At 37.9% G+C, this 19496-nt stretch overlaps 1 protein-coding gene across 1 annotated transcript in view; it reads right to left on the bottom strand.

Annotated features, from left to right (window-relative positions):
- Positions 1-890: 890 nt before the first annotated feature.
- Positions 891-19496, bottom strand: part of NKAIN2 (sodium/potassium transporting ATPase interacting 2) — a 1318805-nt gene continuing 1300199 nt past the window's right edge. Inside the window, exons 6-7 of the mRNA XM_078155167.1 lie at positions 15175-15256; positions 891-2046 (exon numbers count right to left, since the gene is read on the bottom strand). Of these exons, the coding sequence (XP_078011293.1) occupies positions 2037-2046; positions 15175-15256 (92 nt within the window). The 3' untranslated portion in view covers positions 891-2036. The remainder of the gene's footprint in view (positions 2047-15174; positions 15257-19496) is intronic.

The following is a 19496-nucleotide window of genomic DNA, read 5'->3' on the forward strand; positions in this document are numbered from 1 at the left end:
AAACATGTTGACATTCTGATTCCTTTTAGAATGTAGAATTTGTGTTTTGATGTCAAAAGACCAGCTTGGGATCAATATTTTTCCCCAAGATGTTACTCAAACATGCAGAAATGTGCATGAAAGGAGGTTTCACTGAGAAATTTGAGATTTTATGTTTATACATGTATATATAGACACACATGTATAAGCCACTGGAAAAAAATGCAAGTATAATTCCTGGAACCTGTCTTTGTAGCTTACTTTCCAATGGTGAACTTCTGTTCCTCTGTTTTCTAGACAATTTTTAAAATAAATATATATATATAATATATTTTTTGTGTGTGAGATACAGATATCCATGCAAACACAGTAAACAGGACTTGATTCTGTAGATATGGGCAGGTTCAGGTTCCATATAGGTCATCTTATAACCTCCACCAAGGAGAAAGAACTAGGAAAAGTTATTCTTTGCCAACATAAGCTGCTGTAAGCCCTGGATTCTGCTTGCCCCTTAACGGTGGTGGGAGGGCATCATTTTTTTTCCCTTTGTCTGAAGTGTTCCAAGGTGGTTCCAAGAAAAGAAACAAGGCCAATCCAAGTTCCTGAAAAAGCCTGAACAAATATGTTAACTGCTAATGAAAGCCACATAGTGCCTGAAAATACAGCTCAGATTCAAAACAAAATGAAATTTCCTAGGAGTTCAGAGTATTCCATAAACACATTGACCTACTATTAAGTTCCCAAAGGCATCTTGTTGCCAACTACATAACAGCACAGTTTTTTTTTCAGCCACAATAATACAGGAAGATTAAAATACACACTCTAACACACAACAGATCCCCCAAATACCACAAAGAGATCTCAAATATTTCACCAAGGTAACTATTTCCCCTTCCCACCCCCCCACCCACAAAAAATAATCTCATATGCGGAAGTTAGAAAAGAAAGGTTCACTTACATCAGATCTTCCATTTGAATTAGATATAAAAGAGTAAACATAGCTAATACATATTCAATTGGCCTCTGTTGATAGAAATCTGCAGATGTTTCTGGAGTTAGTAAAAGACATATTGGAAGTTACTTAGAAAAGCACCTAGAGTGCACTAAATAAAAATAATGGGGTTAACGAAGCTGTTTCCAGGAAGGTTAGTAGTTTAATGAGTTTTTCTTTGTCTCCCAACACCCCCCTCCCGAACATCCCCCTCCCCAAGACCTTATTTAGCATTATAAAGGTTATCATCAAGATTATTATTGTTATTGTTACTTTTTGGCCACTGAGTCGGCTCAACAGTAAAGCACTTCACTGACAGCTGGCAGTTTATCCCGCAGAAGCTCTGGAGCTGCTGAACTAGGCATTCTTGTTCCCTGACATGAAGCACGCTGACTTAAAACTCGGTTTGCTTTCCCCAGAATTAACAGCAGCCTGAAGGAAGTTACTTCAGAGAGCCTGCACTGAGTTGCTCTGATGTACAACTTTGATGGGTTAAGGCAAGTATGTACTGTACAGCCTTTAGGGCAAACAACCTGCCGTCTATATAGACTTCAGTTACAAGGTCATCATGGTATTATTTTATTATTATTATTATTATTATTATTATTATTATTGTTACTGTCATTATTATTATTTTGTAACTACACTAAGGAGACTTGGTGCTATCAGGTGGATGGAGGGCTGTCGAATGATTCTGAACTGGATGACACGATAACTCAGGCTCTCTCCCATTAGGTGGAATGCAGAAGGTAAAGGTAAAGAATGGGCAGCAGAGGGCGCCAACACTTCTCCTTTTGGACCTTCCAAAGGCCTGGCAGTTGTCTGTACATGCAGGAAATCCAAGATAGGGTCTCCTGGGCATCTGTCTGTGTTTATTAGGAAGAAGAGGCCAAGTGGAACTATTTATTTTTGTGTCTCAGCTTATGCTTGGTGGTGGTGGTTGTTGGTTTTTTATTTTTTTTTTAAACACAGATAAGTTGCTTCTTGCTCTTTGTAAAACACAGGAGGCCATTGTGAAACAAGTTCTTTGAAAGGTCCTTGAGCTGACACACTGAAGTCACATTGCTTACTTGGACCTAAAGGAGAGATGGGGGAAAAAAAAAAGATGTTTGTAATCAACTGGGAGATGGATTAGGAGATATTATTTATCATCTTCCCACTCTCCTCCAAGCACAGGGTAGTACAAACGCCCTTACATGTCAAAAGGGTTTCAAGAAGGATCTTTTCTTCCCCCTTCAACTCCCCCCCCAAAAAAAAAACCCCTTCTGGCTTCAGAGTCCACTATTGTTAGATCAGCTGCTCAATTAGGTTAGGAGACAGAATACAACTCTTCCAGGGGTTCTCTGTGGGAATTTCTCGTATGTGAGCCCGCATGCTGCTGATTACTTCCCTTCACCACCCCTCCCTGCCCCAAATAAACACACACAAAAAAAGATCTGTATAGAAAGGGAGCTCACTGAATGTCAAAGCAAATTACTTTGACTACAAAATTTAATCTGTAAATGTGAGCCTATTCTAATGGAGCAGTCTCATAGATGACAGCACTATCCTTCCTCTGTGTGTATTGAGCCCACGTGGAGAAGGCTCTCAGATCAGAGGGAAAGATGACTAAACTGCAAGATATGAAATTCCTTTTCTCCCCAGGCTTAACTGGATGTAAGCTGGAAGATCACCTGAAGAATTATAAATCAACAAAAGCCCGAGCCACTTTAACCAAAGAGAAGGCTCTCTCTCTCTGTACACTGAATGTGGGAGCAGCAGAAAAAAAAAAGAGAGAAAGAAAAAAGACTTCTCATTTCAGACATTTGTGGCAATGTTTTGAGAGCACTGTTCAGGGTCTTAGTCACACAACTCCTGTCATGTTTAATGGAAACCCCTGCAGCTAGAATGGCACACAGCTATCAAAGCATACTCCTCTCAGTCTAAGGAGTCTCTCATTCTTTTCACTTGCTTTTTGTGTATGTTTTTACTGTGCTTGAACAGCCCATAATGGTAAATTACTTTGATTTGAAAATCTTAAGGTTTGTTGATGGAAAGGAATGCAAAGGTTGTAAGCAGATACACAAAGACCACAGACTGGAAACTCTTAGATCCTAGGCCATCTTCTATGAATTAGATTTGTGTTGGGCTGAGGGCTGAAGGCTTAGTATTCACTTGCTTGAACAGACAGTAGCTCTCAAGTTTCTGGCCTTTTTCATTAGAGGCAGTATGATGGAGTGGAAAGACTATTGAATCTGGGATTAGGGAATCTGGGCTCCTATCTTGGTACCAGTGTGACCTTGAGCCAGTCATCTGACAAGTCATTTTTCAAGTCTCAGTTTTCTCATCTGTAAAATGAGTGGGTAGGACTAGAATCACCTCTAAAATTTCCTCTAGCTCTAAATGAATGATCATATAAAGATTTGAGGGCTACAAAGTTGGAAGAGGCACTCTCAAAAAATGAACAAATAAATTAATTTCAAAAGGAACCAAAGGAATCCTGGAAAATTTCAGAAGTCAAAATAAAGAAATCCAGATGGTGAGTGTGAAGAAGCAGAATTGAGAGAGTATGGTATTGTTGATCAAATACTGAGTTTGGCCTGATGAATTACTATATTCAAATCCTTTCTCAGACAGTTCTTAGCCTTTGCATGCTGGACAAATCGCTTAACCTCTCTATGCCTCCATTTTCTTATCTTTAATATGAGGGGAGTAGGTTCATTGACCTCAAAGGTATCTTCCAACATACAATATGAATAGTTATTCTGGGGTAAATTCTTATACTAGAATTTGGGGGATGTTTTTAGGGGACCATGGAAAGTGCTCTTCCTTATTTAAGTTTTGAAAGGTTAGTGATGCCTTGTAAACACCCTCACCTATCCCTTGAATTCCCATACCATTAAAGCAGACTACTTTTTGGAACATGAGGTTGGAATACTCTGTTAGCATTGAGCTATGCCGAGGTGTCACTAAGGCAAAATCAATTTGTTACAAGCATATGATCCACCTCACCTTGTCTTTCCTAGCAGACTGTCCCCTCTGTCATCTCCACTGTCTTGCTTATCTTTTAATTTCTCCCCGACTATGGGCTGCTTCCCTACTGCCTACAGATAATATTCCCATGTGTCCCTCATCCTCAGAAATCTATCCCTGCTAGCTATCATCCTATACCTTTTCTCCCCTCTCTGACTAAACTCCTTGAGAAAACTATAGTCTGTCTTCAGTCAATACCTGTCCTCCTTTTCCTCTCACTCCCTTCTTCTTAACTATGCAGTTAAGAAGCATGGCTTCTGACCTCATTATTCAAATGAAACAGCTCTCTCTAAAGCTACCGATGATGAGCTCTCTCTTTTTTAATGTTACCAATATCTCTTGACAAATTTATTGTGCATTTTTATTTCCTGTCCACCATGCCTGGAACTCTCTCCTTTTCCATCTTTGTCCACTGGCTTCCCTGACTCACTTCAACTCTTCCTTAAGATCTATCTCCTACAAGAAGCCTTTCCCAATCCCTCTTAATGCTAATGCCATCCCTCTGTTGTTCAGTTGTTTCAGTCATGTCCGACTCTTCATGACTCTATTTGGAGTTTTCTTGGCAAAGATACTGGAATGGTTTGCCATTTCCTTCTCCAGCTCATTTTATAGATGAGGAAACTGAGGCAAACAGGGCTAAGTGACTGATCCAGGGTCACACAGCTAGTTAGTGTCTGAGGCTAGATTTGAACTCAGGAAGATGATTATTTGTGACTTCAGGCTGGCACTCTATCCACTGTACCACCTAGTTGCTCCTTCCCTCTGTTAATTTTCTCTAACTCATTCTTTATATAGCTTGTTGTACATAGCTGCTTTCATATTGTCTCCCCCATTAGACTGTAAGATCCTCAAGAGCAGGTATTGCCTTTTGTCATTCTTTGTATCCTTAGCCCTTAGCGCAATGCTGGCACATAATAGGAACTTAACAAAAGTTTGTTGACTGACTCATGTTCTCAACTCCATCCCACTGATGTGGTCAATTTATTTTAGGATGACATGAGGTTAGAATACTCTGTTATCATTTGATCTTCCACATTCTAGGAAGTCAAAATCAGTCTATTATGATTGTTTGACACATGTTCTAAACCTTTTGTTTAAAATAGAGGGTGAACGATATTTTGCTTTTAATGAGCTCATAGTCTTATGATATAGGTGACAGGCTAGAACAGATTATCTCTGACATTTCTTTCTACTCTGAGATTGTGACTGTAGAATTTTTTTGAGATATGCTAATATGTAAGTTTCATTTGAACATTTTTAAAGTTTCTAATGTAGCTGATTCAACATTTTGAACACACACACACAGACACACATACACACACCCTTCTAGGATGGGGAGCAGAGGCACTTAGCACAGAGACAAACACTAAAACTCTGGTAGTTTGCTGCTTTCTAATTTGTTAGATGCCTATGGGTTCTGACTTATCAAGTCATAGATTTGGAACAGGTAGGAACCCTGGAGGTCATCTAGTCCAACTATTATTTTACAATGAAGTAAACAATGAGTAGTAAGGGGCAAATCTGGGATTTGAACCTAAGTTTAGGTGGTGCAGTAGCTAGAGCACGGGGCTTGGAATCAGGAAAACTAATCTTGAGTTCAAATCTGGCCTCAGATACTTACTAGCTGTGTGACCCTGGGCAAGTCCCTTAACCCTGTTTGCCTCGGTTTCCTCATCCGTAAAATGAACTGGAGAAGGACATGGCAAACCACTCCAGTATCTTTGCCAAATGGGGTCACAAACAGTTGAAAATGACTGAAAAAAGACTGAATTGAACCTCTGACTCCAAATCTAATTCCTTCTTCATTGTGGCATGTTGCCTCTTTGAATGATGCCTTCTACATCTTTCCACCCAAGTATTCTTTGTAAATGACAATATATTATGTTGATATATGAGTTGTGATAGAAATGAGGATAAGTATTATGCTTCTCTTTAAACTAAATACATTTCTTTAAAAATTATTGATATCTTTTGTTTTTATCAATCTTATTTTTGAATATATCCCTCCCCTTACTGTGCCCAGAGAACCATCCCTTGTAATAAAGGATAAAAATATCAAAAGATCAATTCAACAGAAGTAACCGAGTCTTATACTACATACAATATTGCATACCTATTGTCCCCTACCTTTGTGAAGAAGGGAGGTATCTTTTCTCAGTTCTTCTCCAGGGCAATACTTGGTCATTAAAACTACAAAGTGTTGAATTGAGTCCAGTTCTTTGTTGTTGTTCTTTCCATTTACATTGTAGTATATATTTATATCTATACCCACACATGTGTGTATGTATGCAGTTTTCCTACTTCTGCTTATTTTACTTTGCGTTAATTCATATATACACATATGCTTCTCTGGATATTGTATCTGTTTTTTAGATGACAAAGTAATATTCCATTACACTTACGCAGCACCATTTTTTAGCCATTCACTAACCGATAGGCATGAACTTTGTTTCAAGTTCTTTGCTATCACAAAAGAGTGCCTCTATGAATATTTTGTATATTGGTACCTTCCTTCCTGAAACTGACTTCCATGGAGCATATGACTAGTATCTCTGGGTCAAAGGTTTTAAGTATTTTGCCATAATTTCTTAACATAACTTAAAATTGCTTTCCAGAATGGTCAGATGAATTTACAACTCCACCAATAGTGTATTGAATAGGCATGCATATTTTTTCTGTAGCTTTCCAACTCTATTTCTATCTCTTGTCATGTTTACCAATTTAAGTGTGAGATTAAACTTGAATGGTTTTGAGTCATGTTGAATCTTATTCTTAATAAATTTAAGAAGCTTTATGTATGGTGGTTTATAGTTTGCAATTCTTTTGAGAACTCTTTGTATCCATTGATTACTTATCCTTTGAGGTACGACTTTTAGATCAATACTTTTTATAGAGAATACAATAACATGTTGGCACAAAGTTTAAAATGTCATTATCTACCATTAGGATTCATTTCTGTGAATCTAAATTTTCTTTGGTATGTTTCCTGTTAATTTGTTTCCTCTCAGCAGCATCTGTTGATCAGCAAAGAGGAAATTCATATGACTGTCTGATAGAGACAATGGGTATCACTAGAGCCGAGTAAGAGGAATAGCAGTGTCTGGTGGGTGTTGACGGGCTGTTCCTGAGCATGGGCATATTTTCATTCTTTGCTTGGGCTGAAATTATGTGAGATCATGATTAGAGACAGATTTTTGTGAGTGACATGTGGATGTATTTGTTGGCTTCTGCCTTATGACAGTCTTCCTTCTGTGCATTTAATAAAAGGAACAGAAGTGTGCATATGCATTTTGCCTCTTGCAACACAATAGAATCATTTACATAAAGAAGAAGGCAGCACTGAAATATTAAAAAATCACATTTCCAAGAGTCATCATTCTGGTTTTCTTTGTCTCAGACACATGTCCTTACATATCTCCTGATTTCTCTGTGATGCTCACTTTTTTCTCCATTGTAGCTATAAATATAACCAGGTTTTCCCCCCCTTCTTCACATCTCCCTTTTTGCATTAAATTTTTTAAAAATAAGTTTTATTGATGCCTATTTTTTTCTGCCACAGTTATATTTGGATTTATTCTTTCCCTTCCACCCCAAAATCGTGTAGCAAAACCTTCCAATACAATGATTATGTCTGACCATATATGCAACATTCTACACCTGCAGTTCCTTGCTCCTCCAACTAAAGGAGGGAGGTACTTTTCATTATCTCTTCTCAGGGATTAAGACTGATCATTAATATTACTCAAACTTCATGGTTGTTTTGGTGGTGTTTTTGTTCCATTATTGTTGTCACTGCATATATTCTTCTTTAGTTATGCTTACTTCTCTTTGAATTACTTCCTACAAATCTTTCCATGATCCTTTAAATTTTCTGTATTCAACTTTTCTCATAGGGTTTCCATTACATTCATATACCATGGTTTGTTCAAATGTTCACTAATTGGTGAGCACATACTTCTTTGCTACCACAAAAGTACTGCTATACATATTTTCATACGTACGAGCCTCTCCTTATCCTCGACCCCTTGGGGATATATACTAGCAATATACACTGGGGCATTTCATTGCTATGGGGTTCTTTGAATAAGTGAATTACAAAAACCGTGATTTGACCTATTCTATTTAACTGCTGCCTGGTCCAATGTCATTATAGAAGAATGTTGCTAACACATTTTAACCAAATCCCATCATAATGTAAAACCCCATTGTAATAATATTTGGTTATTTCCTCAACACTCAAACAAAGAAGAACATTTTTCCTATGGAACTACTGGTGCCCTATGGTGTTGTCTCAATTAACTGGCAATCCAGTTAATGATGTTAGAATGCCTGTAGAATGTATGCCTGTAGAATCATCTTTGGTTTAGTTAGGGGATGATTATCTAGTCTGTAGATCTTTCAAAGCCTATCTGCTTTGTGGCCATCATGAAGTTCCATCATAGACACTGCCAAGGTGTAGGGACAGAGAAAACGAAGGAAATTTTAATGACAACATTTTAGAAGTACATAGAAGTCATGTAATATTATAGCTCATTTGTTAGATGGGAAGACTGAGGCTCAGATACTGCATGATTTATTAGTAGCTTGAGCAGAAGATTTGGCTACAAAAAGTGGTTTTTAAAGAAAAATCTTTGAATTTCAATCATTGGGTCTGTGCTTCCACAGGTAAATGTAAGTTCTTTGCAGATTTTTCTTAGTATTTATGATTTAAAAGGCACATCAGGACAAGGAAACTGACACCATGCCTCAATAGTATGACATTAAAAACACAAGTAAAAATCTGTATGGGACTTTAGAATAGTGAAGAATGTTTGGGATGTTACTTTCACAACTGAAAATTTTCTGTTTCTTCAAGGTGCTATCTATCATGTCCACTATTGTGGGATACATGGTTGGAAAAGGGATTAGTTGTTTGCATATTGGTTGTTCAGAGGATATAGGTTCAAATCCTGCCTATAACAAACTGTGACCCTGGGCAAGTCACTTTAGCTCTCTGTGCCTTAGTTTCCTCATTTGTAAAATGAAGGGATTGAATAAGATAACATCCAAGATCCCTTTGACCTTTGAATCTACAAGCCTAAATCATACCCTAAACTATCCAATTGTAATTGGTTTCTTGAATGAATGCCTAAAAAATATTATACCAAGTGTTTACCACTGCTAGTTACTTTGTATATTGATGCAAATAGCCTTCAAGGAGCTAATAGGGGAAGACCACATATACAGAGGAGTTGTAGCTGGGAAGGAGTGTTTTGGAAGTGCCAATTTTATTACTGTCCTAAGAACTAGAGTTGGACAATTTGGAACTATGCCCAAAGGGCTACCAAAAATGTGCATACCCTTTGATCCAGCGATAGCACTTCTAGGACTATATCCTAAAGAGATCAAACAAATGGGAAAAGGACCCGCATGTACAAAAATATACATAGCAGCTCTTTTTGTGGTGGCAAAGAATTGGAAATTGAGAGGATGCCCATCAATTGGGGAATGGCTGAGCAAGTTGTGGTATATGAATGTAATAGAATACTATTGTGCTATAAGAAATGATGAACAGGCTGACTTCAGAAAAACCTGGGAAGACTTATATGGTCTGATGCTAAGTGAAGTGAGCAGAACCAAGAGGACTTTGTACACAATAGCAGCCACGTTATGCAATGACTAAGAATGTTAAACTGAACCCTTCTCAGCATTACGAGGATCTAACATATTTCCAGAGGCCCTGGGATGGAAAATGCTGTCCATATCCAAAGAAAGAACTATGGAAGTCAAATCGCTCTCACTTATTTTTTACCTTCTGTTGAGTTTTGTTTCATCTTTGTGATGGTTCCTCCTATTGGTTTTAATTTTTACTTACAACTTCACTAATGTGAAAATATGTTTAATGGGTATGTAAATGTAAAGTCTATGTCAGACTGTGTGCTGTCTTGGGGAGGGTGACGGGGAGAAAAAGGGAGAAAAATTTTCAACTCAAAAACATATGGAAAAAAAAAGAACTAGAGTTGGAAAAGGGTGCACAGAAGGAAGACTGTCATAAGGCAGAAGCCAACAAGTACATCCACATGTCACTCACACAAAGCTGTCTGTAAAGATGGCACATGCCAAGTGGTATGTTACAAGATGGCCAGGGAATAGCATAGTGGGTCTAGGTCAGGGCTAAACATGGTAAATGCTTACCAGGCAGAAGCCTAGTGTCCAATAGTAGGAGTTGGTATGTAGGAACATAGCATCCTTCTCAATATATTTATACAGGGCTGGGGAACCTGTGGCCTGCAGGCCAGATATGGCTTTTTGACTAAGTCCAAGTTTTACAGAACAAATATTTTTATTTAGGGGGATTTGTCATGCAAAGTTTGGATTCACTCAAAGGGTCACACTTGGGACCTGGAGGGCCATGCGTGGCCTCAAGGCCACAGGCTCCCCACCTTTGAATTCTAGGCTACATGAGAATGCTTTGTGAATGACATCTCCTCTGCTATACTAGTGAGAGCCAAGGTGGGAATGTGGATAGAAAATTGGCTTAGGACTAAGGAACGGATAAAGTCTATGTCACCTTGAACAAATCAGTTAACCTCAATGTCCTAGGCCTTTGGCTATACCTTCAAGTTGCAAAGTAGGTGCACACTTGCCTGGTAGAGGGAGTTTCCTCACTGGGAGATTCCAATAGCAATGAAATAACAGATGTGTTCTAATCTCATTTCCCTGATTAAACTGTAAACTTCTTGAAGGAAGGGACTGTTATTTAATCTTATTTTTGTTGCATATCCTCAGTACCTGGTACAGTGCCTTGCATTTATTAAATGTCTATTGACTGAAAAAATGAATGAGGATATTTTATGCCCAAATATGTCAAAAATTTAAATATGAGCATTAAGTTTTGTTATTGGTACCTCCACTTTTCAAGGCAGCAAAATGGTGTAGAGGATAGAGCACCAGGCCTGGAGTTGAGAAGACCTTTGTGCAGATTTGGCCTCAGGCACTTTCTAGCTGGGTATTTAGTCATTTTGGTCCTGTCTGACTCTTTGCGACCCCATTTGGAATTTTCTTGGCAAAGATACTGGAGTAGTTTGCCATTTCTTTCACCAGCTCATTTTGCAGATGAAGAAATTGAGGCAAACAGGATTAAGTGACTTGCCCAGGGTCATATAGCTAATAAGTATCTGAGACTGGATTTGAACTTGGGTCTTCCTGACTTGAGGACTGGTTTCTAGCCACTGTTCCAGCTAGTTGCTCAGCTGGGTGACCTTTGGGAGGTCACTTAATCTTTGTCTGCCTCAGTTTCCTCATCTATAAAATAAATATAGAAATAGCATTTACCTCTCAGGGTTTTTCTAAGAAAAAAAAGAGAATTTTGCAAAGCATCTTGTAAAACTTGAAGTACTATGTTATTATTATTATTATTATTATTATAATTATTATTATTATTTCTAGTCTCTCCTATATGTCTCCTTTGCACTTACACAGCAGCCATTCTAGAACAGGCTTTTATCACATCATTAATGGACTAATGTAATAACCTGGTTGGTCTTCTTGTTTCATGTCTGTCTGTCTGTCTCTTTCCTCACTCCAATCCATTCTCCATTCAGCTACCAAAATGACTTTTTAAATTTTTTTTTCAATTAGTAAAAATTTGCCTCCTCTCCCTCTAACTTACCCTGCCCCCCAAGGACACAAGAAAAGCAAATCCCCTGTTACAAACATGTATAATCAAGCAAAAAATAATTCTGTGTTGGACATGTTTAAAAGAAAAAAATCGTGTATATATGCATACACACAAACATATTTTGATTTTGCACATGTCCATTGTGGAAATCAGGTTTGTGTATGTATGTAAACACTTATGTACAGAGTGGAGACATAGCTATACTGTGTATCTACGTATAAATATACAAATATATGTACAACACACACAGTAGCATCTGCCTAAATCTACTTATTATTTTCTGTTGTATAGCTATACAATTGAATATACACCTATCTGAATACATACATATGTGCGTATATTATATGTATGAATATCCACCAGCTTTCTATCAGGAAATGGGTATCATCTTTCATCAGTCCTCTGGAATCATGGTTGGTCATTAGGTTGGATCAGAGTATCCAAGTCTTTCATTGTTCTCTTGCTTTTGTTCACTTCATTCATCAATTTATACAGGTATTGGCAGATTTATCTAAAACTATTGCCTTAGCGTTTTATCACATTTATATAATATAACTTGTTAAACTATTCTCCAGCTGATGGGCACTCCCTCAAATTCCCATTTTTGGCACCTCAAAGAGAGCCATAGTTTTTTACATCTTCATACATTTTAGTCAACTGGCAAATAGAACTTTCCCTTATATTTGCCAGTTGACTGAAATATATATCTGTACTCAACTGTGTGTGTGTGTGTGTGTGTGTGTGTGTGTTCTTCCCTTTTTTGACCAGTTGTAGTAAGAGTAAGGAGTAAGGTTCAAGTACAAGCCACCCTCCTTCTTCCTCATGGATTTCTACTTGTGCACCCTAATTATGTAAGATACTTTCCCCTAATCTTTTTCCTTCCCCTTCTAAAATCATCAAAGCATAACAGAACTATTCTCAGCCTTCTGTCTAATTAGACTCCTTCTAGGACCCCTAATGGTGATAGTGTTCAGAGGGGAAACATGAATCATCTCACTATATTAGAATGTAAGCAATTTATCTTCATTTAATCCCTTATAATTTTTCATATGTAGTTATCTTTTTGTTTGTCTTAATTCTTGTATTTGAACTGAAAGGTTTCTATGCATCCTTTTCATCAGAATTACTTGGGAGTCCTCTATTTCATTAAATGTTTCTCCCCGCCTCCCCCAGTTTTGCGGTGTAGGCTATTCTCATCTATAACTCTATATACTTTGTCTTCTGGAATATCATATTCCAAGCTTTCTTCTCCTTCATAGTGGTAGTTTCTAAATCATGTGTGATTCAAATTTTGACTCCTTACTACTTGAATTAATATTTTCTGGCTTCTTGCCATATTTTTTTCTTTGACCTGAAGTTCTGGATTTCAACTATAATATTCCTGGAGTTTTCATTTGGGAGTTTCTTTCAGGAGATGAAAGATGAATTCTTTCTATTTCCTTTTTGCCCTCTTTTTCTAAGAGATCTGTGCAGTTTTTTTTCACATTTTTAAAATTTTAAAATTTTAATTTTTTTATTTTTAGGCAATTGGGGTTAAGTGACTTGCCCAGGGTCACACAGCTAGTAAGTGTCAAGTGTTTGGTCTGAGGCTGGATTGGAACTCAGATCCTCCTGACTTCAGGGCCGGTGCTCTATCCACTGTGCCATCTAGCTGTCCCTCTTTTAACCTTTCTTGCAATGTGATGTTTAGACTCATTTTTGGTCATGGATTCTTAAATCATTTCTCCTCAGTCTTCCAGGTCAGTAATAGCCTCCTAATTAGAGTTCCTCTATATTCCTCGATGACTATATTCATTCTTCCACATGGAATAGGACAAGTCATTTACCTGCTTAAAAATCTTCAGTGCCTTCCTAAAACAATACCTACCCTGATTAGTCCAAGAGTATCAGTGGGAAAAGTCACTATCTCCTCCTGAGGTGGGTCATTACACTTCTGGATAGCCTTAATTTTTAGGGAGTTTTCCCCATATTGAGCCTAAATCTGATCCTCTTAAATTTCTACCCATTGGACCTAAGTATATTTTATACCTTAAATACATTGTAAATTCCATGAAGGTAGGAAATGGGTCTTTCTAAGTTTTATCTCTCTCTTAATGTACGGCATATTGTTTTGCATGAAATAGATCTTTAATAAATGCTTATTTTATGGAAGAAAATAATTCATAAATTCAGTTATCACCATACATAGCACAATGATTGGAATGCATAATGGGTATAGTGCCTTGGGTATTATAGCCACCTAATAAAAGAATGAATGGATAAATGCTTAATGCAATAAATTTAACCTTTTCACTTGTGAAACTGAACAGATAAAGAAAAGTGAGGTTTCCCCAGTTTATGATGAATTGGTAGTTTTTCTTTTGGCCTTTGCTTTTGGTTCTATAATATTTTTCTGGGTCAACTTGCCATGGAAATAGGTTGATATCAATACATATGAATATGTGTAGGTATGGACACAGATCAGTTTTTCCAAGGAAATTTGCCTTAAAAAGGATATAAAATAAGCTCTAATTGTATACCAGTCACCTGAAACAATTGAGCTAATGGATTATAATCTGATCATGCTTTTCACATTCAGTCCAATTCAATTCCACAAACATTAATAGAACTCCTACATTTTATAAATCATGAAAGGCTACAAAAATAATTATCATACACAGTATGGTGACTGAAAGGCAAAGTAGTTTGTTACCTTGCAGAAAGATAGTAAAAACCTATTAAATGAATGAATATCATGGTACAACTAATTTGGTCTGTTCATCCATCTCTGCCCTTAAGAAGCTATGTGTATTGGACTGCATTTCTAGGTAATTGACATAGTAATACAGAATTATATAATATTAGAACTGGAAGGCATCTTAATCATTTAGTCTAAGCTCCTCATTTTGAAAATGAGAATTCTCAGGCTCAGAGTGGTTAAGAGACTGGCCTAAGGTCTTATAGTTAGACTTCCACCTCACAGTTAAATTAATCAATCTTGATCACGTTCACATTTTTTGGTATAAATATTCAAAAGCAATAATAAATGGAAATAAGAGCAGCAAACCAAATAGATACTTGAACTGGAGACCCGGTGCCTTCAGAGGAGTAGGGCTATCTGTAGGGTTAAGGTAATCATTTCTGAATCTCTGATAAGTCACTTTAAAATCAATATTACCTCAAAATGTGGCATATCGTGACATGAGAAATCATTATGTTAGATATGGGGGTGGGGAATCTATGGACTTGAGGCCACATGTGGCCTTCTAGGTCCGGGGTGAGGCCTTTTGACTGAGTCCAAGTTTCACAGAACAAATCCTTTTATTAAGGGGATTTGCTCTGTGAAGTTTGGATTCAGTCAAAGGGCTACACTTGAGGACCTAGAAGACCACATGTGGCTTTGAGGCCATAGGTTCCCCACCCCTGAAAAATACTGGAGAAGTAAACATATTGAAGCCATTCTGTCGCAAAAAAGCTAGCTGAATATCATCAGTTCTGAATTATCTTGTCATATCTGCACGTCTAAGAAATATTGCAAAAGCAAAGTCCTTACATGTACATGGGCTGTAGTTGTAAATGAGATGTCTTCTGTGGGCCTTGATAGCCATAAGAATCAAATCCACCTATGAAATCAACTGAAAAGAGAAAATTATGTTTATTAGAAACAACTTATAAAAGACATAAACAGAAGCAAAGTTTCACAGGAATTAATAAGGACAGAGTACCTAATAATCTGTTAAACTGAGAGTGACTAATAGTTGTGGATGTAAAAATGATAGTTCCTTCAAGGTAATGACTTTTTTTTGTGGTTTCAGAGAATCAATTACAGTTTTACAAGAATTTTCTTACATGTGAGAAAGAATTATGTACTCATCTCAAATTAGGAAGGCTTAATTGAAATTTTTTTTCTTTGTCTACCTTCCTGCTGGTCCCTTGGTCTCCCCTAAATCCTGATGGTAAGGGAGAAACTGACAAAAGTGTAAAGAGATTGAAGCATGCTTTAGTTTGTAATAATGTTGACAATAAATTAAAGTATTGAAAAACCTGGCTTCGATGAAAATAAAATAAGATACTGTGATTTTATGTGAGGGGGGCAGGGTGAAGGTTTACGCACAGTGAGTCTGACATTCAACACAAACCATCAGTTGCACCAAACATAGCAAGCATGACCTATATATTGTAGGAAACTAATGCTCCATTTATTTAGCAAAAGGGATTGAATCATGCCCCACCCCTCAAATCTATGTACTGGAAATGACAGAAAAATGAAAAGGCAAGATATAAGTAGACAATATCTGATATCTTCATATTGTCTGATATCTCGTTAGTGGTCAGAGATGAGAGAAAAAAGAGGTTAGAAATTGAGTTTCTACAGAAGACATTTTCAAAGACACTATGTAGATGTTTTTTGGAGGGGAGATCAGGAATCTGCTAATTATTGATCAAACATAAATGAACAAGGCCATTAGCTGGTGAAGTGAATAGAGAGCTGGACTTGGAGTCAGGAAGACCTGAATTCAAATACTGCCTTAAACTCTTACTAGCTGTGTGAAAACGGGGAAAGTTACTTAACCTGTGTTCACCTCAGTTTTCTCATCCATAAAATGAGGATAATAATAGTACCTACCTCCCATGATTGTCATTAGGATCACCTATTTGTAAAGCAATTATAAATGCTATTATTGCTGATGTAAGAACCTTGTAAGGAAAGTCTGTTATAAAAAGAAGTCTTGCTTAGGAACCCTTGGAAACAAATTCACTCATGATGTGAAGAAGCTCAGCTACCAGGCAGCTTGCTGTGACATGGACCTGAGAATCTCACTTTTAGCCATTACAGTAAGCGAGAGGAATATTCTAGCATCCAGCATGCAGTGATCATGCTTTTGGAGATTTTGTACATGTCTAATACTAACCACTTGGTCTCAAAATTCAGGTTAGTCTCCCCACTACATAGAAGCAGCTATCTGTCACTGGATAAAGTCAGGAAGAGCTCAGTTTGAAACTTGCTTCAGGTACTTACTAGTTAAATTAACCTGAACAAGTCACTTAATCTCTTTCAGCCTTAGGTTTTGTTTTTTTTTTAAATGTCCTCCTACACTTCCCTTATCAACTCACACTCACACTCTCCACTTCAGCTCTTTCAAAACTTTTCATCTGACCTCACACATTCCATGGCTCCTCTTCCCTTACTTTTTCTGCTGAGAATCTTGCCTCACATTTTACAGATAAAATTGAGGCCATTTTCTACAACCTCCCTCTCCTCTCTTCCTTATCTCTTATCACTCAGGTGCCTTTTGCCATTTTCTCCTCCACCTCTGACTCATGATGAAGTAGCCTTATGCCTTGCCAAGGCTAACTGCTCTACCTGTTCAAATGATCCCATTCCGCCCTGTCTCCTCCAGTCGATCCGCATTTCTTATCTCTACTCTCACTTATTTTCAATCTCTCTCTACTGGCTTATTTCCTACTACCCAAAAACATGTCCCTGTCTCCCCATCCTAAAAAAACTCTCATTTGATCTTTCCCTCCCCCTAACTATCATGCTATATCTCTTTTGCCCTTTGTAGCTAAACTTGAAAAGGTCACCTACAGTAGGTGTCTCCACTTTCTTTCCTCTTACTCTCTTTTCAACCCCTTACAATCAGGCTTCTGACCTTGTCATTCCACCAAAACTACTCTCTCCAAAGTTACTATAGATCTTTGTGGCCAAATCTAATGGTCTTTTTTCAATCCTCATTCTCCCTGAACACTTGATCATTCTCTTCTCTTCTCTCTAGGTTTTTGAGACACCATTCTCTCCTGGTTTTCTTCCTTTTTCACTGCCGCTTCTCTGTCTCCTTTGCTCATACCCTCAATCCAAAGGTGTCCCCCGGGGTTCTGTCTGGGGCCATCTTCTCTTCTCCCTCTATACTACTTCACATGGTGATGTCATCAGCTCCATGGATTTAGTTACCATCACTATGGTTATGATTCTCAAGCCTACCTGCCCCAATTTTTCTTCCGACCTCAAAGCTTGCATCTCGCACTGCCTTTCATACACTTTGAACTATATGCCTAGTGCGCATCTCAAACTCAACATGTCTGAAACAACTCATTATCTTTTCCCTTAAACGCTGGCCCTTTCCTACCTTCCATATTACTGTACAGGGTAACATCATCCTCCCAATCTCTCAGGCTCACAACCTAGGAGTCATTCTAATTCCTCACTAATTCTGCCCCCCCCCCATATCTAAGCTGTTGCCAAGGTCTGTCAATGTCATCTTTTCAATATTTCTCAAATAAGTCCCCTTCTCTCCTCTGACACTGCCACAACTCTGGAACAGGCCCTCATTACCTCATTCATGGATTATTGCAAGAAACTTCTGGTGGGTCTGCCTGCCTCAGGTCTCTCCCCACTCCAATCCATCTTCCATTTAGCCATGAAAGTTATTTTCCTGAAGTACAGGTCTAGTCATGTTCCCCCCCCCCCTTCTCCCCACTCAAACTCCAGTGGCTTTCTATTGCCTCCAGGAACAAATACAAAATGCCTTGTTTGGCATTTAGAGCCCTTCATAATCTAGCCCCCTCTTACTTTGTCAGTCTTCTTACACCTTACTCCCAGACACATATTTTTCAATTTAATAATACCTTCTGGCTGTTCCGCAAACCAGACACTCTATCTCTGAGCTCTGAGAATTCTCTCTGGATATCTCCCATGCTAGGATATCTTTCTCCACCTTTCGTGACTACTGATCTCTTTGGCTTCCTTTAAGTCTCAACTAAAATCCCACCTTCTATAGGAAGACTTATTGGACCTTTCTTAGTTCCAGTGTCTTTCCTCTGTTATTTCTCATTTATTGTCTATCTAGTTATCTATCTATCTATCTATCTATCTATCTATCTATCTATCTATCTATCTATCATCTATCTATGTGTATATATTGGTTTGAATGTTGTCTCCTCTGTTAGATTGTAAGCTCCTTGAGGGCAGGGACTGTCTTTTGCCTCTTTTTGTATCCCCATTCCCTTATTACAGTACCTGGCATATTGTAAGCACTTAATAAATGTTTATTGATTGATCTCTGAAATGGAGGTAATAGTAGCACCTAACTCATAAAGTTGTGAGAGGCAAATGACATATGTAGAGTACTTTGCAAACTTTAAAGTGCTCTATGACTGCTAGCTATTGTTATGAGAAAATAAATGACTGAAGGAATAACTCCTTACTCTTAATCTTTTTTGGGGATTATGAAGTTCTAAGAAAGAAACTGAAGACTTTAGGGACACAGATGGTGTTTTTATCACTGCTGCCAATTTAAGGAAGGGATTTCAGAAGAGAAAAAAAGGATATGGGAAGTGAACAGCTGGTCAAGAAGAAGGTGTCAGAGAATGGGATTTGTATTCTGGGCCATGCTTTAGACACGGGAATTATGGGCTCTTAGCCAGGGGTGAAGTACATCTTAAAGAGCAGGCAAATCTCTCTCTCTCTCTCTCTCTCTCTCTCTCTCTCTCTCTCTCTCTCTCTCTCTCTCTCTCTCTATCTCTCTCTCCACAATACTTACACCTGATTGAAAGGAGCTTGTTATGAAATTGGTGGGGGAGGGAGGAAAGTGCTCACATAAATCTGAATCCATACATAACAATAATACTAGGTATCATGTATCACAGAGAGTAGCAGGTCCAACATAGGAAAAAGAAAATCAATACAGAAGCCCAGACATTTGCAGGAGAAAATATCCAAGAAGGATAGTAATAATACTAAAGGCCCAGTTGTCAACTGTATATTCCTGGTAGAATAGCATTTCAGTTTCTCCTTCCACAGGTCCTCTTCAACATATTCTTTACCATATTTCTTTTACCCTGGTAGTGTTTTTTCTCACATAAATGTTTCTTGAT

Source organism: Phascolarctos cinereus, unplaced genomic scaffold (genome assembly GCF_003287225.1).
Source record: "Phascolarctos cinereus isolate Bilbo 61053 unplaced genomic scaffold, phaCin_HiC Scaffold_5;HRSCAF=322, whole genome shotgun sequence".
In the NCBI taxonomy this organism is placed as follows: Eukaryota; Metazoa; Chordata; class Mammalia; order Diprotodontia; family Phascolarctidae; genus Phascolarctos; species Phascolarctos cinereus.